The following is a 24,009-nucleotide window of genomic DNA, read 5'->3' as shown; positions in this document are numbered from 1 at the left end:
CTAGATTCAAAAAGACCTGCCACATGATTACACAAATTGGGGTGGATTTAACTACACTCGAAGTTTCAGTTCTGCCTGAAATGTAAGTTAAAAAGCAGCGGTCGTAAGGTGGCAGACTGCAATCATCCCGATTGTATCAGATGATTAACAACTGTTGGACGGACATGATTCGCTACAGGGAATCATGTCCGCCCGGCCTTTGTTAAATCTACCCCATAATGTGCAACAATACACATCTATATTGGTCACGCCATACATGTATTTTTGTGCTTAATAAAAAGAACAAATAATTGCGGCTCATAAATCATCACATGTATGGACGTATATTGTACACCATAAAAATAACAACACTGTACATAAAAAACATAGAAAAGCTTATATACTGTATGTGACGAATCATTAAAGGGACATTAAAAGGTAAGAATTTCTTTGGGAAAATAGAATAATTAAAATAAAGCCACCAAACCCCCAAAGAAAGTAAGTAGCTCTTTTTTTATATAATAAGATGAAGATGATGAAATGCTTGAGAACACTTGTTTTAAATGCTTTCTATGTGCTATGGTGACTTTATTTTTCATGATTCTGTTTCTGCATATAAATGCTTTATGTTTAATGTCACTTTAAGTTTGTAATTTCACTTTTATTCATTTTTAATTTATTTTTTTGGTAACATTTTTATCTGTATTTATTTGTAAATGTTGTTGCAGGGTATTGTGATAAAAAATTGAGACTATAAAACACGAGTATATCCTTTTCTGTGTGTACAGCTGTCTTGGCTCATTTTACCCCATTGCCTACAACAGAGTTCTCCAGCAAACAGAGAGAGAGATTTTGTACCGTGATTAGGTGCGGATTTGTGAGGCTCAGACAAATCCACATCGTTTTCAAACATCAACCCTAGGCAAAAAAACAATAACATATCCAGCAAAAATCTATATATGTTACAAAATTTTCTGTACTAGTATTTTAAACAGATTTCACACAGATTTTTCCTTTACCCTTGATTTGAATAGGACTTCACACCATGTGCTGGCCCTCCAGATCTTAAAACTTAATACTGTGTGTGTCTGGACATGGGAGTACTTTTTTCAATACTTTGGTCTTAAAATAGCAAAAATCATAATTAAAGTGACTGTTAAGTCAAAACTAAACTTATATGATTTTGACAAAGCATGTCATTTTAAACAACTTTCCAATTTACTGCTATAATCAAATGCACTTTATTTTCTTTTATTATAAAGCATACCTAGGTATACACAGGGGCAGCAGTACACTACTGTAAGCTTGCTGCTGATTGGTGGCTGCACATCTATATGCCTCTTGTCATTAACTTACCTTATTTGTTCAGCTAGTTCGGAGCATTGATGCTTCTGTGTCTACTTAGGTTTACGAATGGGATGATTGATACCCCCTGCTAGCAGCCGATTGGACGCAAATGTGCAGGCGGCGGCATTGCACAAGCATTTCACAATGTACAAGAAATGCTTGTACTATAAAAAATGCCGACAGCGTAAGCTGTCTGCATTTAGCGATGTCGTGCGGACATGATCCGCTACAGCGGATAATATCCGCCCAACATTTAATAAATCTACCCCCAAGAGAGCGAACCAAATGTGATAAAATAAATACATTGGAAAGCTGCTTAAAATGAAATGCTCAATCTGAACCATGAACGTTTAATTTTGACTCTACTGTCCTTTTAATCAGCAAATCCTGCATGAGTGCCTGGATTTGTTCTGCAACACATACATCACTGTACTACATTACCAGCAGATACTGGCAATAGAGAAAGTTACAAATAATGACATATTGTATATTGGCCTAAAGCGTTGCTTATATATAACTACAGTATATATTTATGCTTCAAATGTTAGCTCTAAAATGTTCTTACTTTCACTCAAATTGAAAAAAAAATAATCTAGTATGGCCCCTTATGTGAAAAAGTTGGGACCCCCTTGAACTGCATAGTAAAAATTCCCCTATATTGGTCAGGAACATTCCCCCAGCCTCTGCATTCTATACTATTTTTACATTTAAAATAAAACATAAATGTTGTGACACCACCAGAATAATGCCACTTGTTTAGGTGTAATTTAACATAGGATACCCAAAACCTATACTATATATAAGAGCATTGGAGCAGTGATACCAGAATTGTGGTGTATAAACTTATTATTATGTTTTTATTTATCAGAGGGTAATGTAATAAAGTGTATGTATGCATTGTGTATATTTGGTTTATTAATGCTATTATTTTTATTTCCTTTTATGAGCATACTTTTACTATACCCTTAATGAGGTTGTTTGTATTAAAAGCATATGCACTAGTTTATTTCATGACTGGTTTTAGTGAAATTAAATGGTGTGAATAACTCAGGCCTGGGGTAAAAAACTTATGGCATGAGTTCCCATAGTTGCACACAAAACTAATTTGCTGGCACTCTGCCTTTGTGCTACAACTATAATGCTTGTTTTCTTCTGCTGAGTTTGTAGCGCTAACAATTTATTTTTCATATTAATTCATGCTATATAACAGTAATTAAAGTGATACTGAACCCAAATTTTTTCTTTCATGATTCAGGTAGAGCATGCAATTTTAAGCAACTTTCTAATTTACTACTATATAGTCAGCCAGTGCTATCCAGAGTGCCGAACTAAAAACGGGCCGGCTCATAAGCTTACATTCGTGCTTTTTCAAATAAAGATACTAAGAAAACAAAGAAAAATTGATAATAGGAGAAAGTTGCTTAAAATTGCTTGCTCTAGCTGAATCATGAAAGAAAATAAAAAGGATTCAGTATCCCTTTAAGCTTTAACTGGTGATATACTGTATGTTATGGATTTATAAGAAAAATGTAATGATTACTTATTCCCCCAATACAAAGGGCACTTCAGAGATTTCTTTGTAAAAGGATTATCACATATTTAGGCACACACTCTCAAAAAGGTTTGCCACTCCTGACCTAAGACCCCAAACCTTAGAAACTGAATACTTCTCCTTCCACATTGATCCTCAGGCCCTGAAGGAGAGGAAAATCTACTTTGTTTTTATTCTCCTCTAAGAAAACATTGTCTTGGTTTTTGCCAAGAAACCACATGTTCTCATATTTTTGGGGACTGGGAGACATGTCACTGAGAAGGGGCTGTGTAGAGTCCGATCTCACATATAGGGAAGCTGGAGGGCTTTGCTGGCGATATCCACCTGTGATCACCTGGGCATACTGGACAGAATCTATAACATTGATGTAGGACCTCAGTGAAGTACTGTCTTGACCTAAACTTGGTGATGTTCCACTGTATGCTTGGAAAAATCCTTCTTTGAAGTTTGAGGTAAGAGTTTGTAGATTTCCATCAGACTGTTTCTTCTTCTCTGTCCAGCCCTCCAAAATTGTCAGATCACTAGTGATCAAGTGATTAAAATCATGGCTGGTGGTAATGGGTATCTTGATGTGCTATAAGGAAAGAAAATCAAGGATCAACATATAACAGGAAATATCAATGTGTTTACATGCTCTGGCTTCTATTAATAACTACCAGTAAATTACCCAATTTTTTTATTTACAAACTTGAAAAGAAATATGGATGCCCTACTCCAAAGCGCCTCTGTTCTAGAGTAAACAGGCCCAATATGGCTACTCTTTTTTTTATAGTGTAATTAATGCATTCCCCTTGTTGATCTTGTAGCCCTTCTTCTGGTTCTGCAGCATACTTTCGTTTTTTATTATTTGTCCCCAAAACGGTACTCAATACCGAAGAGGTCTTAATTACAAATCAAAAGACTGACAAACTATTATGCCACTTTTAAAGGGACAGACAACTCAGATACATTTTATTTTGCTAATCAATAATATATAATGGAATAAAACATCTTCAATATACACATGTCATGTTAAAATAATCGCTGACTATACATGCATGAGCCAAGAGAAAGGCACATCCACAACACTTACCTACATATGTCTGTATCACTGACATATGAGGCGTGTGAGTGTGTAGGTCTGTAATAATTTTTTAAGGCTGAAACAGGGATTTTTTTAAACAGGTTAAGATTATGTTTATTTCAACATATTATCCATTAAAGGGACAGTCATTTCAAAATTAAAGGGACACTGAACCCAAATTTTTTCTTTCATCCACCAATAAAAATTCATCCACCAATAAAAAAGTGCTGTCCAGAGTCCTGATCCAAAAAAAAAAGATTAGATGCCTTATTTTTCAAATAAATAAAGCAAGAGAACAAAGAAAAAATGATAATAGGAGTAAATTAGAAAGTTGCTTAAAATTGCATGCTCTATCTGAATCACAAAAGAAACAATTTGGGTTCAGTGTCCCTTTAAACTTTTATGATTCAGCACACAATTTTAAACAACTTTCCAGTTCACCTCCATTATCTAAATGTGCATAATCTTTTTATTTTCACACTTTCTGAAGCACCAACTCCTACTGAGCATGTGCAAGATTCACAGGATTTATGTATATGCATTTTGTGATTGGCTGATGGCTGTCACATGATGCATTAGAAAGGAAAATATAACTGACATTTGTCAGAAAAAATCTACTATTCATTTAAAATTCAAACAAAGTGCTTTTGCATTGTCTGTTTATTATGAATTTATTGATTATGTTATTCTACTGTGTTAAGTGGTCCTTTAAAGGTACATAAAACCAAGCTAGCTCACAGTAGCACATAACTTCTCCTTCAACAAAGGATAACAAGAGAATGAAGTAAATTTGATATTGGAAGTAAAATGGAAAGTTGAATATTAATGATAATAATGAAAACAAATGTAAATGTTACATGAATATTCAGTATTTGTTTCAATTTATATTAAATGATTACTAAATAGTGCAGCAGACGAATATTGTGAAAACTACATTTTTTAGAATATTCATTATGAAACAAGAACCATTTTTTTTGCTGCTGCACAAGTCTAGTTTAATGGCGCTCCTGCTCTAACCGCATGCAACATTTTTCGGTCTACTTTTTCTTATGTTGTCTATTTCTCTACTATGGGCCAGATTACAAGTCAGATTTACCACTGGTTTTATTGAAAGTAAATGCTTGAGCGCAACCTCGATTTACGCTGGAATGATAACCGCGACTTCAGAGCTCTGGTTAACTGTTTCGTGAAACAAAACACATCAAACATATATTAGAAAGTATAGTTACACTCATAGTAACACCATCTAATATAAAATATTCACAAAAAATATTGCACAAAAAAGTTATAAGGGCTCAAATATGAGGTCTCAGGGATGCAATAAAAGGCATGCAAATGACTTTAACATAGAGATACATACATATACATGTCTAAATATGTACATGTATGTACGTATATATATGTCTATATATGTATAAATATGTATTTACAGGCAAATTATATACATATAAACATATAAATGTATACATATACAGTATATATATATATATATATATATATATATATATATATATATATATATATATATATACCGTGAGGGAAAAAAATATTTGATCCCCTGTTGATTTTGTACATTTGTCCACTGACAAAGAAATGATCAGTCTATAATTTTAATGGTAGGTTTATTTGAACAATGAGAGACAGAATAACAACAAAAAATTAAAGAAAAACAGATTTAAAAAAAGTTATACATTTATTTGCATTTTAATGAGGGGAATAAGTATTTGATCCCCTATAAATCAGCAAGATTTCTGGCTCCCAGGTGCCTTTTATACAGGTAACAAGCTGAGATTAGGAGCACTCTCTTAAAGGTAGTGCTCCTAATCTCAGCTTGTTACATGTATAACAGACACCTGCCCACAGAAGCAATCAATCAATCATATTCCAAACTCTCCATCATGGCAAAGACAAAAGAACTGTCCAAGGATGTCAGGGACAAGATTGTAGACCTACACAAGACTGGAATGGGCTACAAGACAATCGCCAAACGGCTTGGTGAGAAGGTGACAACAGTTGGTGCGATTATTCGCAAATGGAAGAAACACAAAATAACTGTCAATCTCCCTCGGTCTGGGGCTCCATGCAACATTTCACCTAGTGGAGTTTCAATGATCATGAGAATGGTGAGGAATCAGCCCAGAACTACATGGGAGGATCTTGTCAATGATCTAAAGGCAGCTGGGACCATAGTCACCAAGAAAACAATTGGTAACACACTACGCCATGAAGGACTGAAATCCTGCAGCGAAAGAGCCCCTTGCTCAAGAAAGCACATGTACAGGCCCGTCTGAAGTTTGCCAATGAACATCTGAATGATTCAGAGAACTGGGTGAAAGTGTTGTGGTCAGATAAGGCCAAAATCGAACTCTTTGGCATCAACTCATCTTGCCGTGTTTGGAGGAGGAGGAATGCTGCCTATGACCCCAAGAACACCATCCCCACTGTCAAACATGGAGGTGGAAACATTATGCTTTGGGGGTGTTTTTCTGCTAAGGGGACAGAACAACTTCACCGCATCAAAGGGACGATAGACAGGGCCATGTACTGTAAAATCTTGGGTGAGAACCTCCTTCCCTCAGCCAGGGCATTGTAAATGGGTCGTAGATGGGTATTCCAGCATGACAATGACCCAAAACACATGACCAAGGCAACAAAGGAGTAACTCAAGAAGAAGCACATTAAGGTCCTGGAGTGGCCTAGCCAGTCTCCAGCCCTAAATCCCATGGAAAATCTGTGGAGGGAGCTGAAGGTTTGAGTTGCCACATGTCAGCCTCAAAACCTTAATGACTTGGAGAGGATCTGCAAAGAGGAGTGGGACAAAATCCCTCCTGAGATGTGTGCAAACCTGGTGGCCAATTACAAGAAACATCTGACCTCTGTGATTGCCAACAAGGGTTTTGCCACCAAGTACTAAGTCATGTTTTTCAAAGGGGTCAAATACTTATTTCACTCATTAAAATGCAAATCAATTTATAACTTTTTTTAAATTAGTTTTTCTGCATTTTTTGTTGTTATTCTGTCTCTCACAAATAAACCTGCCATTCAAATTATAGAATGATAATTTCTTTGTCAGTGGGCAAATGTACAAAATCAGCAGGGGGTCAAATATTTTTTCCTCACTGTAAGTGCATTGGAGCCCTTTGCAGTCAAGTAGATGAAAACATGTTAAAGCATATTTATTCAATACTGTATTCATATTTAATAAAGTTTTATACTGTGCATTTACTGTAAATATTATACATTCCAATGTTCTGCACATAGTAGAACATGTTCTATGTATTTATAATGAGATATTCCTATATATATTATATGTATATATCTATACCTATATATAATCATCAATATATATATATATATAGGCATAGATATACAGTATATTGTACCAAAATACAATCAGATATATGTAGAAATAAGTATTTATGAATAAATAGAACATATTCTTCTATGTGAAAAACATTGGAATGTGAAATACTCATATTTGCATGTCGGGTTAGCACACATGAGAATATGCAATTGGATTTGCGTGAGAGTGTTTTTTTCCCACTTTTTTCTCTCCCTTGACTTCTATGGGGGAATATGTGAAGGCGCACTTAATTATTTGTGCTCATCGGGTTAGCGCGCAAGCAAATACAGTTTTCTTTCAACATAATACAAGTGCAACCCGATTCGCACAAAGGGGTCTATTTAACAAGGGTCCCTGTTCCCCTTGTTTCCGTGCAAGCCTTCAGGCTCGCAGAAAACAGGAGTTAAGAAGCAGCGGTCTTAAGACGTCATATAGCGGCGTATAGCAATCCACCCGATCATGTACGATCAAGCTGATTGACACCCCCTGCTAGCGGCCGCAAATCTGCAGGGGGCCGCGTAGCTGGTGGAATGATAAATACCGACAGCGTATGCTGTCGGCATATATTGATGTGCGGCGGACATGGTTCGCTACAGCGGATCATGTCCGTCCGCACAATGATAAATGGACCCCAAAAAGTGTACTTCTAGCGCAATTAATGCTCAAGCAGGTGAGTGAATTAGCGCTCCACTTGAAATCTGGCCTTATGTATGCACTGCATATTTATATGTTACTATGTATGCACTGTATATTTATATGTTAATATGGGGCCTATTTATCAAAGTTCTTGCGGACCTGATCCGACAGTGCGGATCAGGTCCGCAAGACCTCGCTGAATGCGGAGAGCAATACGCTCTCCGCATTTAACATTGCACCAGCAGCTCACAAGAGCTGCTGGTGCAACGCCGCCCCCTGCTGACTCGCGGCTAATCAGCCGCCAGCAGGGAGGTGTCAATCAACCCGATCGTACTCGATCGGGTTGATTTCCAACGATTCCTGTCCGCCTCATCAGACCGCTGCTTCATAACTGGTGTTTCTGGCGAGTCTGAAGACTCGCCAAAAACACGGCCCTTCAAGCTCCGTTCGGAGCTTGATAATTGGGCCCCTATGAATGCACTGTATGTTTATATGTTACTATATATGCACTGCATATCTTTTATGTTACTACGTATGCACTGCATATCTTTTATGTTACTATGTATGCATTGCATATTTATATGTTACTATGAATGCACTGCATATTTTTTATGTTAATATGTATGCACTGCATATTTGTTATGTTACTATGTATGCACCGTATATTTATTTTACTATGTATGCACTGCATATTTTTTATGTTACTATGTATTTTTTATGTTGAATGATGTGCTGCATAATTTTTTTATTCCCACTGACACGTAGCATCCCTTTGTTGTGCATTGACAACATTTTCTCTGCCCTTTTATTTTAATTATATCCAAATGGTGCAAATATTTAGAGACTATTTTATGTATGAATTTGGCTTAGCTCGACTACTTTTTGCTTCTGATTTAACTAGTTTCCTGACCTCTGATTGTATCGACTAAAGTTTGCCTAGGTACTTTGCTACCCCACTAGGATCCTGGTACCTTGCTACCCCACTGGTTTGACCCTTGCCTGATTCAGACCACTCTTTGGTATCAGATCTTCAGTACCTCTTCTTGAACTGTGTTGCTATCTATTGCTGACCTTTACCACTGATTGTCTTCCCACCTTTATACAGATACCATTATATTTATTATTATTTGTTTCTGGGGATAGGTTGTATTTTTTTGCTCAATCATAAGGGGTCGCTATCTGACTAGCTGTAAACTGACAGTAGGAAGGCTCTCGATATACTTAAATATTGATGGGTAATATCTAAGCATCAGGTATTTTCTGCAATATAGAAAGGACAGTGATTAACTTGTATTACCTCTTGTAGCATGGGGGACCAACTTCCTAAGCTGCTGTTGGCTGGATCTGGAACAATGGGCCAGAAGCGTTTTTTCATTCTGAGAGCACAGACATGGGTTAGAACACATGGACTTAAATGATGGTGCAGATTTTTGAGAGTAACTCCAAGATGATACAGACATAACATTTTTGTTTATGTAGTGATTCAGAAACTTTATAATGGATCAATAAGAGAAGAGATATGGGGAAGAAGCATGATATTGGAGGAGTTATTGGTAGAAGTTATATGGAGAGATAGAAATTAATGTGATACGTTATGTGGAGCAACAGGACGGTCTATAAAGAAGGGTGAGTGAAGAAACAGACGTTAGAAGAGAGATTATATAGAGCAGACATCCTCAAACTTGGCCCTCCAGAGGTTTTGGAACTACATTTCCAAGGATGCTCAGTCAGCTGATATGCTGGCTGAGCATCATGGGAAATGTAGTTCCAATACCTCTAGAGGGCCAAGTTTGAGGATGTCTGATATATAGTGACAGGAGCATTTATATGGTGAGACAGAGTGTGATAATTAGATGCTATAAGCAGATGTAGGAGGAGTTAATACAATGACTATAGGTAAAGAAAGGAGGAGTTGTGAGGGAACGTTATAAGGGGTGACTGAAGAAGCCAATTAAACAAGATATTTATGAACTAAACATATCAAGCACTAAGAACTGTTTTTATGGTGCGATAGCTACATTTAAAGGGAATGATTATTAATGATCTCATTGGTACATTGTCAGGTATGCCCCTTTACCTCATGTGTTTCAGTAAGCAGTAAGTGAATGCGGAGAAGATAAACAGAACAGTGGATATACTGAAAACTGCAGCCAGAACATGGGATTCAATCTCATCTGAAAGAGAAATAAGAGTGCATGATAAAAACGTCCATGACGCAGCAACTATTTCCAACTCTCCATATTTCATTTGTTCTTGTCTATTTATCTAGCCTGTTCTTTCCTCTTTGCTTCTTACTGTTTCCCTCATACACTATTTTCCTCTCCCGCCTCTTGCTATCTCTAGTTAAATGTTACCGCTCCTCCCTTTCCCTCCTGTTTTTATACTTTCTCACCTGAGGGTCGAGTATGCAGCATCATGATTGTTCCATTTACACTGCCGCCAGCTGTAGAGCTCATTAGGAAAAATTTATACAAGGTGGAAGGACGAAGGTTTGTGATCACCAATGTTGTCGTTGAACCATTCAGTACTGCAACTAAATTAGAACAAACAGCAGTTTTAAGGACATTTAGGACCTGATTAAAACTTAAGATATATGTTAAAGGGATATTAAAGTCATCAAAAAAAACTCTAAGTACAGGGGGTGTTTAAATGGACATGAAAGTAAAAAAAACAAAAAAACTCTCTGCCTCCCACACTGGCGGAATGTTAAAAGCAGTGTCGCCATCGGCAGTGAATGTAATGTAAATGATCCCGTTAGACAGTATTGAATGACAATACAATTGTACATGCGTATATAGTGTTTTATATATACAGTATATATATATATATATATATATATATATATATATGTGCGCGTGTATTATACTGCAAAATACTATATTATGGGCCAGATTACAAGTGGCGCGTTATTTAGCGCTTTCGCTCGGCTGCAAACACCGCCAGAGGTAAACTTTGAACATGCACGTTTTTACAAGTTGAAAGCAAATGGTTTGTGTGTGAGTGAAGCACGACACGTGCTAACTTGAGGACCTTGGTCACGCTCGTGCCATCGCGTTTACTTTCAGCTTGTAATACATGTGCAAGTTAGCGAAGGCGCATTATTTCTCTATTGAGCATGATAACAATAGTGGAGCACTTGTAATCTAGCCCTATGTATTTTAACTGTTTATTTTTTTAATAAATGTGTTTTTAACTTTTGGTGTGTTCTTTTCTTTTTAGAAGCAGGATTTCCCATAGAAGACAGTAGCCGCACTTTTTTTTTTTTTTACAGTAGTGCATTTTATAAACATTGTACCATGTAAAACCTGTTTTTAACCTCTTAAGGACATATGATGGAATTTTTCCGTCATAAAACAATTGAGCAAACTGAAAGCTGTGTCCTTAAAGGGTTAAAAGAAGATTTTTTTTTAGCACTGTATTTGTATAGCCTCTATTGGCTCAATTTATGAAGCAGCAGATGCTGCTTCGGAGCCCCATCGTTTCAGCTCCGCATGAAACGGACGTTAAGAAGCAGCGATTTGCTAAAGCGAATCATGCCCGCTCGACTCTTAATAAATCTACCCCTATGAGTTCACACTGATTGACAGATAAATAAAAATAAAATAATAAAACAATTAGTAAGTAATTAATAAAAATAATAATAATGCGGTTTACTTTACTATGACATTAGTTAACGTTTGCCATGTTGAAGTACTTACAGAGTTGACCATCACTTTAAAATAGAAAATGTTTGCTATAGTCCGACCACAATATTAGAACTAAACATACTTAGTACAGTGTGAACTTGTAGAAGCTATACAAATACAATGTTAAAAAAGCCATCTTCTTTTAAAAACAAATGTTATATAGTGCAATGTTTAAAAAAAAACGCACTATTTAAAACGATAAAGCCGTCGCTACTGTCTTCGAGGGGATATTAATACCCGTACCTGAAATCTTGTTTCTATAAAGAAAAGAACATGCCAAAAGTTAAAAATACGTTTTTTTAAAGAACAAACTTAGTTACAACACATAATATACAAATTTACAGTATAATACATACATAAAATACACCATATGTAGATGTACAATATACCCACAACCTCCTAGCTCATATTGGTTTCTTTTTAAGTTGTTTTTGTTTTTTTATCAGCATTACAAATATATAGGTATTCCATGGAAGATTCATGGGCATTCCATGGGATTAATCTATATTATTCTAGCGCTGTGGAATCTGTTGGCGCTCTACAAATGACTGATAATAATAATATTATAAAGTGGAAACTTTGCTGGGAAGTTCTAGTGCTCTAAACAATATCTGGCAGCATAGGTGAACCTTTTTACAAATAACTATCTTGCCAACCTCCTTTTCAGCAATTGTACGAAATCTACTGCATTTACTGTGAAACTTAGTGTAAACGTGTTGTAAACATGTCCCCTTCACACTGCTGAGATCCGCATTCACTAGGGATGTGCTTGGATTGTTTAAGAGGCAGCAAGCCCTATCCTTTCATATGGAAAGCACATAAGCACTTGTTTGTACCGTAAGGGTCATCCCACTTTTTTATAACATTTCACCCAGCAGGTACTTAGGGAGACTGGAGAAACTGAAATCAGCATTTCTCACGAACCTGATGATTTTAGAACATTGGTTCCTAAGTGTTTTTGTATTGTTTCTTAATATGCAACTTTTTATTTTGCAATTCTACTATATTTAATAGACATTCAAAAAGTACCCTGTAACAAAAAAGTATCAGTTTTATGCTTTGGGTAGATGTTTGGTAGATGTTTGGTCAAGCTTCTTGCTCATCTGTTATGCTAGAACATACAACAGATGGTGTTAAAAGGGAATTCCCTGTAGAAAAGTACATTTTTGTATTTGCTCTAGTCAATGAATCATTAATAATCAGTATTTAGTTAACAGCAATGACTCTAACCGTTTTGGATTCTGGAAAAATACATATTTGTTTGATTATTTTTTTTTGCAACATTATTCTGGGAACATTTAGCCCATGCATTCTAATAGCTTTTATATATTCTATTAACTTTTATGTCCATTAAATATGTCCATTAAATATGTCATTCCTCAAACCATGTATCACGCTCTTGCAACTTTGTAGCCAGAAAATGTCTTAGATATTTTACTTCCATTTTTATATAGTGAATCCTATATTTATATTGCCAAGGGGGTATATTTCTTACATTTTACTTTCTCGCTTTCATCAATCCAGAAGAGAGTGTAGCTTGTGATAAAGCCATGACGGCTCTCCAATGGGATTGGCTTCCAGGACAGTTCTGCCTGTGACGTCCTAATATCTGTTGCTGTTAGGTTTGGAGAGAAAGCCGGAGCTGCAAGACCAAAAAGGAAATATTTAGTATGAGACATAAAATTGGACCTTTATTGCAGCAAATCTCTCTCTTGTCTGTTTTAGATGCTATACAGTAGGATCGCGCTTTCTTCTGGCATTTGCCTATTCCGGAGGAATGCAATTCTCTTTTTTGATATATGAATTTGTTAATAAAATATATTTGATTTATATTCCCCTCTGTGAGCCTGATGATTAAAAACATGGAAAACAAAATCTTAGTTTTGTTTTTTAAAACATTCTATTGCAAAGTATGTACCACTCCTTCACATCCAGTACACTGCATAGTGAGATATACAGCTCTTAAAGGGACATGAAACCCCCAAAAAATATTTCATGATTCAGATAGAACATACAATTTTAAACAACTTTCTAATTTACTTCAATTATCTAATTTGTTTTATTCTCTTGGTATTATTTGTTGAAGGAGCACTACTGGTTTCTAACTGAACACATACTGTATATATATGCAGCCACCAATCAGCAGCTAGAACCTATGTTCTTTGCTGCTCCTGAGCTTGCCAAGATAAAGCTTTCAGCAAAGAATAATAAAAGAAGGAAGCAAATTAAATAATAGAAGTAAATTGGAAAATTGTTTAAAATGGTATACTCTGCCTAAATCATGAAATAATTTTTTTTAGGTTTCATGTCCCTTTAAGCTAAAATGTGCCTTTCTAAAATTCTTTGAGGGACCTCTTGCAAGAGCACAGAGCTTTAGTTAATTGTGCCATGTGGGAGCAGGGTTGTCAGGTGTTCAGTATTAAACAGGACAGTCCAGTATTTTAACAGGTTGTCAAGTTAAATCTTCATATAAATACTGGATGCTTACATTTCCAGTATTTTTTTTAAGTCTCTGAGTGTTCAATGTAAAAAGAAGTCAATGCTTCAATGTATTACAAATATGGAACAGAAAGAAATGAGAGACAGCCAAGGGGTCATATGTCTACTGTTTATGTGTTATTAGCAACCACGAAGGTAAAAGTATTGATTTGTGTGTTACTGGCAGCCAAGGGGTAAAATTATGTGAAAAAATGTGAAAAATATGCATGGTAAGAGAGGGATCTAAGGTAGTACTTTGATGGGCAAGCATTGTGTGACAGTAGAAAACAACAACTAGTTCTCAGCGCTGCTATATTTGATACTGTACTTCCTTTTAAAATATGATCTCAGAGAAAGAAAATAAAAAAGAGCAACTACTGAAACAACAAAAGAAAGCGCTGGTTAAAAAATAGGGGATATCTACTTTCAAAACCTGCTAGCCAGTATCTGTGCAATGCCTGTCTCTAAATGTAGTACCTCAATTAAAATAATTTAATTATAGGTGGGGATACACTGCACAGTATTAAAATTCCACAATTTAATAATCCAACATATTATTATATGCATACAAACTCAGTTAAAAACACAAATGTAATTGGTTAAAATTGATCAATCAAAATACAGGTTAAACATGAAAATACACACACATTTTAGGAGCTGGCCTAATTTTGGTTCAGCAGCTGGGTAGTGCTTCCTGCTTTTTTCAAATAAAGGTACCAAGAGAAGGAAGAAAATTTGATACTAGGAGTAAATTAGAATTTCAACAGGGATCAAAATAAACAATTCGATCCCTTGGGGGAGCATTAGTGATTTTATTGGTTTTCTGGGTGATCACAATCCAAAAAAGATTTGTCTGCTATAACCTCCCAGCCGCGAACAAGTTTTCACTTAAAAACTTCCCAAAATGTATTCAGTTGTTAAGTACGTGTTATCAGGATCAAAACTGTAAATTTAACCAAAACTGACAAATACAATGGCCCTTTCATTATTCTTAAAGGGACAGTATGCATCTTGTGATTTTTATGTAAAATGTTGCATTATGACACATTATTTTCAATATTTATTTTGCTCCTAGATAATTTAGCTATGAAAATAGAGCAATTTCTAATTTATACCTTAAAATGCATCCTGCTGACTTCTCAAGGCTATGGGGGGTAGTTATCAACGCGTCTACTTTACCTGCCTTCGCCGGTTCAATACGCCCGCCTAAGCTCGCCTACCATCGCCGCCGCGTACCTGCAAAATTTCACCTAAGTTATCAATAAAGCTGTCAAAAAGCCGCGCACGGGGCGATGAGCAGCGGACTGTGAGAGTTATCACTCATCCGATCTCGCTGCTCCTCGGCTTTTTTACAGCTTTATTGCTAGCCTGTCACTAAGCACCCACACTAACTACACTGTTCTACCCCCTATACCGGCACCCCCGGAGCCCCCCGCAACTCAAAGTTATTAACCCCTAAACCGCCGCTCCTAGACCCCGCCGCAACTCTTATAAATGTATTAACCCCTAAACCGCCGCTCCCAGACACCGCTGCCACCTACATTCTACCTAGTAACCCCTATCCTGCCCCCCCTATACCGTTGCCACCTATAATAAAGTTATTAACCCCTATCCTGACGATCCCGGACCTCGCCGCAACTAAATAGTTTAACCCCTAAACCGCCGCTCCCAGACCCCGCCGCAACCTATATTAAACTTATTAACGCCTAATCTGCCCCCCCTACACCGTCACCACCTATAATAAATTTATTAACCCCTATCCTGCCCCCCGTATACCGCCGCAACCTATAATAAATTTATTAACCCCTATCCTGCCCCCCCTACACCGTCGCCACCTATAATAAATGTATTAACCCCTATCCTGCCCCCCTACACCGCTGCCACTGTAATAAAATTATTAACCCCTAAACCTAAGTCTAACACTAACCCTAAAACCCCCCTAACTTAAATATTAATTAAATAAATCTAAATAATATTTCTCTTATTAAATAAATTAATCCTATTTAGAACTAAATACTTACCTTTAAAATAAACCCTAATATAGCTACAATATAATTAATAATTATATTGTAGCTATCTTAGGATTTATTTTTATTTTACAGGCATCTTTCAATTTATTTTAACTAGGTACAATAGCTATTAAATAGTTATTAACTATTGAATAGCTACCTAGCTAAAATAAAGAGAAATTTACCTGTAAAATAAAAACTAACCTAAGTTACAATTACACCTAACACTACACTATACTTAAATAAATTATTCCTATTTAAATCTAAATACTTACCTGTAAAATAAACCCTAAGATAGCTACAATGTAATTAATAGTTACATTGTAGCTATTTTAGGATTTATATTTATTTTACAGGTAACTTGGTATTTATTTTAGCTAGTTAGAATAGTTATTAAATAGTTATTAACTATAGTCATACACCACCTCTGAGGCTGCGTACAGCAATCCACCTGATCCTAAACGATCGGGCTGATTGACACCCCCTGCAAGCTCTTGGCCGCGAATCTGCAGGTGGTGGTATTGCACAAGCAGTTCACTAGAACTGCTTGTGCAATGCTGAATATGGACAGCGTATGCTGTCCGCATTCAGTGATGCCTGGCGGACATGATACGCTACAGCATATCATGTCCACCAGACTTTAATAAATTGACCCCAATGAGTACATTTGCTAAATGAGCATACATGCACCATTAATTGTATTAAACTGCACTGTACACGCATGTTGTATGTCATCTGTGCATGTGAAGAACAAGGAGCCAGTGTGTACATATAAATGTATATACACTCCCTGATTGGCCAATAGCATATAAGAAAATACATCACTAGAATAGATGGTGTTTCAAGTACTCAGCAATAGAGACTGTTTTTTTTGTTTTTATAAATGTCTTTTTTTTACAGCAATACATTAAAGGGACAATAAAACATCAGTGTGTGTTTAGGGCCTACTTTTAATTTATAGTAACAACTAAAATCGTAATAGTCTTTTAATGAAGATTTTTCTAGTTACCACCAGTGATTACATTTACAACTAAATGTGATTACACCCAATGATGTCTTTTTCATGTTAAACATAAGTGTTCATTATAGGGGGGGGGGGGATTTTCTTGTTAGCCTTTGTTGAAAAGCAGAACAGTAAGCTCAGGAGTGTGCACGTGTCTGCAGCACTATCTAGCAGCAGCTTTGCAGCATTGTTATACATTAGCAAGAACACTAGATGGCAGCACTATTTCCTGTCATGTAGTGCTCCCGGCATGTGCTTGCTACCTATCTGGATATCTCTTCAACAAAGAATAACATAAGAACAAAGCACATTTTTTATAATATATGTGAATTATAAACTTTTTTTAAAAAATGATACTCTCTATCTGAATTATGAAGGAAACATTTTGGGTTCCAGGTCCCATTAATGAAAAGAGTGATATGGATATGCATATAACAGTCACTTACCTCCCTGTCTGGAATATGCAGAAGTCTGCACAGGGGAACCCACTACTTTATCATACAAAGGGTACAAGCTGACATTGTACATCTGGAAGGGTTCAATATTGTCTGGAAAACACAAAAGAGAACCTGGTAAATAACACAGTGATCAATGTAGGTTTCAGATGATGCCAAATTGCAGTCAACAACATCTCACCTGTTCTGTGACATTTCTTGCAGTTAGATGTTCCTCTAGTTTACAGGCTTTCAAATGTTCCCTATGAATACACCTGGTCATAGATGCACATAACTTACACTAACATTCCCTTTAAAGGGATATGAAACGCAAACATTTTCTTTTGTGATTCAGACAGAGCATAACATTTAAAACAAAAATTCCAATTTACTTCTATTATCACATTTGATTCAGTTCTTTGATATTCTGTGTTGAAGAGCTACCTAGCTAGGCATCTGGAGAACTATATTACAGGAAGCAGTGCAGTGCCCTTGCAAATGGATACCATTCTTCCAAAACTGCTGCTTTTCAACAAAAGATACCAAAAGAACAAAGAAAATTTGTTTAAAATCGAATGCTTTATCATGAAAGAACATTTTTGTGTTTCATATTCCTTTAATTATGGCCCAATGTCCCTCCCCTTTTGCCTAATCATGAATCCTTATATTAGCACACAAGCCTGCCTGACTCATATTTTGATATATTATTCTGTAAGCACACAGCTAGTGTCATTGTGCTGTTGAATATAATGGCTGCTTGTAAATACATGAAAATAATTAAAATAACAGTGCTCGTGTGAAAATGACAGAGATGTTTATCTTTTTCAGTCCCATAATACTATGTCACTGCCTTGATGTATTCATATAGGAGCTTATTTATTTCTTTTTTTTTAATCAAGAATTATTTTCAGTTTCTAAAGTGTGTCTTCAGAGAACAGTTTTTCACAAAGCACATTATTATTTTCCATTATAAAGAAATAGCAACTTAGTGTTGGTTTTTATTTGTGGGCTATGGACATCTTACAATAGAAACCCCAAAAATATTTTTTTTTGCCGATAGATGCTAAAGGGACAGAAAAGAAAAAAAATGATCCGGAAAAGCATACAATTTTAAACAACTTTCCGATTTACTTCTATTATCAAATTTGCTTTGTTCTCTTGGTATCATTTGTTGAAAAGCATAACTAAATAGGACCAGGAGCAGCAATGCACTACTATTTGTTAGCTAGTGATTGATGGCTGCACATATATATCTTGTCATTAGTTTACCGAATGTTTTTAACTAGCTAGTGCATTGCTGTCTCTATATTTACTCTTCAACAAGGAACGCAAAAGAACAAATTACATGTAATAATACAGGTATATAGAGGTAAACTGGAAAAAAATTAAAATACTCTACTCATAAAATACATACTCTGTAAGAATCATGAAAGTATAATTTTTACTTTATTGTTCTGCTCCTATACTGTGAGTGACAGAGTGCCCATTTCTAATTTCACATAAAAAGAAACTAAAGGGACAGTATAGCACCAATGACAGCAAGAGAACCCCTTGCTGCTAACAGTATTTATTTATTTAGCGTTTGCTTTGTTTTAACAATCAGTCTCATTTGGGTATATAGTAAAGTGCTATGTCTCTGTTCTCACCAGGCCATATAGCCGACATAAAGAGTGCTACAGAGACATATCTGATCTGAGGTTTAATTTATGCATACACATTTGAAAAAGGGGCTACAAGGGGTATGCATCTGATCAGAGGCCTTACATAGGCTTTGTCACTAGCTGCAGGGATACGTATCTGAGGCATACAGATGTCGTAATAAGCCCTGCATAGGCGGCCCAAGCATCTGATTTAATGGTCTCACTTGGGGCTCAATTATCAAAACTTTGTGGGGTCAGATTAGCGTGATGTCTCCTCTAGAAAGTAGGGGAGCTTGCTGTAAAGGGACACTTCGATAGGGAGAGCAAAGTTAGCAAGGGGCACACTTTAACCCCTTAATGACCAGCAACGTACCCTGTAAGTCGCTGGTCTTTTAATTGAGCTTGTGTTTTTGATAATGCTTCAGCTATAACAGGAGGTCTGCAGGAGGGAGGGAGGCTGTAATAGCACAGTCTTTCCACTGGTGGCGAGACCTGCGCTATTATGGGCCAAAAAACCCTTAAGAACCAGTGACGTACAGGGTATGTCGTGGTTGCTAAGGGTGAAACATTAAAGGGACATGAAACCCACATTTTTTCTTTCATGATTTAGAAAGAGCATACAATTAAAAAAAAAACAACTTCCAATTTATTTCTATTATCTAATTTGTTGAATTCCTTCTGTATCTTTTGTTGAAGTTTATACTTATGTAGGCTCAGAAGCTGTTGATTGGTGGCTGCACATATATGCCTCTTGTCATTGGCTTTCAATTAACTCCCAGTAGTACATTACTGCTCATTCAACAAAGGATACCAAGAGAATGAAAACAATTAGATAACAGAAGTATAATGGAAAGTTGTTTATAATTGTATGATCTATCTGAATCATGAAAGAAAAGATTTAGGTTTTATGTCCCTTTAAGAGCCTGACGATCAAAAACTCTCTGGCATGGAGAGAAATCTTTGAGGGCTTTTTGAGCATTATATTGCAATGTATTGGTATGTCACAAGTCACAGAGTATACCTTTTAGTTTGTGAGAAAAGAAAAAAAAACAGTGAGACCTACAGGGGCAAAATGTTTATAGAATACATCTGACCTAGCAGAGAAATTTTAGCTACTCCCATGAAACACTCCTGTTTAGCCCATTAGCAGAGCAGGGGAACCTCATTTTACAATGAAAATAATAATAATATGATTTGAATTTCATATTATAAATACAAATTGTACAGCATTTTTGTATATTTAGAGTAGTTTTATTAGAATTTTACTGTGAACAATAAATTATTTCATTTCCTGCACAATTTTAAATTAAATTTTATTTTTTCCATAAAATATAATTTTTGCAGAATAATTTATTTATGGTTTTTAATGAGATTAAACAATACAATTTTTGACTGTGTATTTTTAGTTCAATATTTAATTTATTCATTTTAATTTGATTTGATTTTTAAACTACGCTTGTTTGTAAGCCTTATTGCATCTCCTTTCCAAACTTAAGGGGACATGAAACCCAAAATTGTTCTTTCATGAATCAGATAGAGAATAAAATTTAAAAAAAGGTTACACTCTACTTCTATTATCAAATTTGCTTTGTTCTCATGTTATTCTTTGTTGAAGAGATACCTAGAAAGGTAGCGTATACATGCCTGGAGCACTACATGACAGGAAATAGTGCTGCCATCTAGTGCTCCTGCTAATGTATAACAGTGTTGCAAAAGTGCTGCCATATAGTGCTGCCAACACATGCACACTCCTAACAATACCTTCCTGCTTTTCAACAAAGGATAACACCAAAACAAAGACATTTGATAATCGGAGTTAAATGGAAAGTTTTTAAAATTGTGCTATCTGAATCATGAAAGAAAACATTTGGGTTTTATGTCCCTTTAAAAGCAGGAAACACCCAATAGCAGGACAAACTGATCTTATAGTAAACTTTGCCTTTAGAAAATTATAACAGGGGCTTCCTAGTGCGGTCAATATATTTATAGAATCTCTCAAGCCCAGAGAACTTTAGAGAATTGGGCCCCAAATCACTTGGCTGGCATAATGTGGTTGCAGGATCATGTGTATATATATATTATATATACAGTATATACACACAACATTTTGGCTCATTATTTGATAAATAATTAAATATTCCTATTTTTATACAGAAATTAATGTTCTATTACCTTTTTTATTTATGGGAGGAACTCAAATGGTCCCAATAAACATCATGTAAAACATTTAAATATTTAGAGGATTGCAGGAATGTTCTCATTTTTTCAAATAATAGGAATTACAAAAACAAAATTCTGTATTTTAAACAAAATAAAGGACGGGAAACCAATAAAACGGGAAATAAAATAGATGTAAAAGTAGAATTCCAGCAAGGTTTGTCTATCAACAACACCAAGGGGTAGATTTATGTAGCAGCAAATGCTGCAATTTACCACCATAGTTTCCAGATCGCCGTAAACAGGAGCTAAGACGCAGCGGTCCTTAACTCGTCTGCCACCTCTGAGGCGGCGGACAGCAATCATCCTGATTAGATACGATCAGAATCTGCAAGGGGTCGGCATTGCACAAGCATTTCACTTAAAATACTCGTGCAATGATAAATGCCAACAGCGTATTCTGTCAGCATTTATCGATGTGCAGCGGACATGATCCACTACAGCGGATCATGTCCGCCCGCACAATGATAATTCGGCAGTTTCTGCTTGGGACCAACAGTGTTCTGCTGCTCCTGTGCAGTACTTTAACTATGTGTTTAACATCCACAAAAGGGTTGCAGTGTTGCAAGTGATAAAATGACAAGCTCTTAAGAACTAGAGCATGTCATTTTATCACTGTAATGGACTTTTGTGCCATTTTAATTAAACTTGGAAAAAAAAAAGAATAAAAATGAAACAACATTGCAACATTCACTGATTATTTATTCTACTTTCTTTTCCTGTACAATACATTGCTTTTACTGTAAAAATGTTGCTTCTCCCATGCTCCCTATAGAGGACAAAATGTGCATTATATAACTTGAGCATGCTGGAAATTGCCTGACAGAGCTACATACATTTTTGGTCCATTGATTTTGAATAATTAGGACTGAATAGGTTTGTGCACAACTCAAGTGAAGATGAATAAAATTGGAGCTCCAGCCTTTCCAGGTAGCAAAGAATAAGTACAGGAACAAATCCCCGGAATTCCAAAATCCAAACTTATTCTGAAATCAACGCTTTTTAGTTAATATTTAAAAAAAAAAAAAAAATTATTAAAATTATTCCCGACTTCAAAGGGCCACTAAACCCAATTTTTTAATCATTCAGATAGAGTATGCAATGTTAAGTAACTTTCTCATTTAGTCCTATTATCAATTTTTCTTTGTTCGCTTGCTATCTTTATTTAAAAAGCAGTAATGTAAAGCTTATGGCTCACCAAAATCAGGAGTTAACAAACAGCGACTCCTTAACTCGTCTGCCACCTCTGAGGCGGCGGACAGCAATCATGATTGACACCCCCTGCTAATATGCAGGGGGCGGCATTGCACATGCATTTTCACACTAAATGCTTGGGCAATGATAAATGCAGACATCGTAGGACATGATCCGTTACATGAAACCCAAAAAAATTATTTCATGATTCAGATAGAAAATACAATTTTAAACAACTTTCCAATTTACTTATATTATTTAATTTGCTTCATTCTCTTGCTATCCTTTACTGAAAGGTTTATCTAGGCAAGCTCAGGGGCAGCAGAGAACCTAGGTTCTAGCTGTTGATTGGTGGCTGCATATATATATATATATATATATATATATATTGATTGTAATTGGCTCACCCATGTGTTCAGTTAGAAACCATTAGAAACCATTAGTGCATTGCTGCTCCTTCAACAAATGATACCAAGAGAATGAAACAGTTTAAATAAAAGTAAATTAGAAAGTTGTTTAAAATTGTATTCTCTATCTGAATCATGAAAGAATTTTTTTGGGTTTCATGTCCCTTTAAATTGCTTCTTTATAGATCTTTTTTTCACCATAATAAATAGACGGAGCTAAATTATGCTAATTATGTGGGGGGAAAAGTTTCATGCAGTTGCCAACTATGGTTAACACTTGGTTAAATCCTATCTCCAAACTTTTTCATTATAAAGATAAAAATATTACAAAATCCAGGCTATTCCAAAATCTGAACCTTTTCTGGTCGTAAGCAGTTTGGATAAAGGGTTTTCTACCTGTACAACAAAAGATTGTGCAGGGCAAATTCATAGCCGGTAACGTAACTAAGGGTTAAGGCCCAGGAGAGTGATGTCTGAGTATGCCTGTTCGGTTACATTGTTGCAGTAGGAGTTGGGAGGGGTTTACTTACGCTTTATATGTAGGTTTGCCTCCCAGCCGGTAATCGTCGATTAGGAGCCGGTGCCGGTATTAGTAAAATACCAGCAATGCAAAAGCCGTTTTTTTTTTTTAAATTATAACCAATGTTCCCTCACTGTAAGGTGCACGGATGGCTATGTGCACCTTACACGGATGGCTATGTGCACGGATGGCTATGTGCACCTTAAAGCGAGTGTTTGAACTTTGAATCCATACATGTTGCTCCTATACTACTACGGATCACAAGCTGTCTTAATCCCACTTTATTTTAGCATACCATGTGGTGTCTAATGGGTGTGACTTGGTGACGTCATTATGCTGGAGGAAAAACTTGTGTCGGTGACCTCGCAGCTATGTGACCAACTTGTTCATGCAGGTGTGAGGGGTCTTGTCAGAGTTCGGGCGGGTGCCGTTGCCTAGGAGATGGGGATATAATATAGCACCCTGACAGCTCCCTCTTTATCGCCATAACTGAGTAGGAGG

At 36.1% G+C, this 24,009-nt stretch overlaps 1 protein-coding gene across 1 annotated transcript in view; it reads right to left on the bottom strand.

The window, feature by feature from the left end:
- Window positions 1-307: 307 nt before the first annotated feature.
- Window positions 308-24,009, bottom strand: part of CSF3R (colony stimulating factor 3 receptor) — a 100,866-nt gene continuing 77,164 nt past the window's right edge. Inside the window, exons 11-16 of the mRNA XM_053707125.1 lie at window positions 17,543-17,644; window positions 13,102-13,248; window positions 10,313-10,453; window positions 9,998-10,094; window positions 9,218-9,296; window positions 308-3,452 (exon numbers count right to left, since the gene is read on the bottom strand). Coding sequence (XP_053563100.1) covers window positions 2,979-3,452; window positions 9,218-9,296; window positions 9,998-10,094; window positions 10,313-10,453; window positions 13,102-13,248; window positions 17,543-17,644 — 1,040 coding nt within the window. The 3' untranslated portion in view covers window positions 308-2,978. The remainder of the gene's footprint in view (window positions 3,453-9,217; window positions 9,297-9,997; window positions 10,095-10,312; window positions 10,454-13,101; window positions 13,249-17,542; window positions 17,645-24,009) is intronic.

This window comes from Bombina bombina, chromosome 3, assembly GCF_027579735.1.
Source record: "Bombina bombina isolate aBomBom1 chromosome 3, aBomBom1.pri, whole genome shotgun sequence".
In the NCBI taxonomy this organism is placed as follows: domain Eukaryota; kingdom Metazoa; phylum Chordata; class Amphibia; order Anura; family Bombinatoridae; genus Bombina; species Bombina bombina.
Note: the sequence above shows the minus strand (reverse complement) of the source record. Positions and strands in the feature narration are given on the sequence as shown.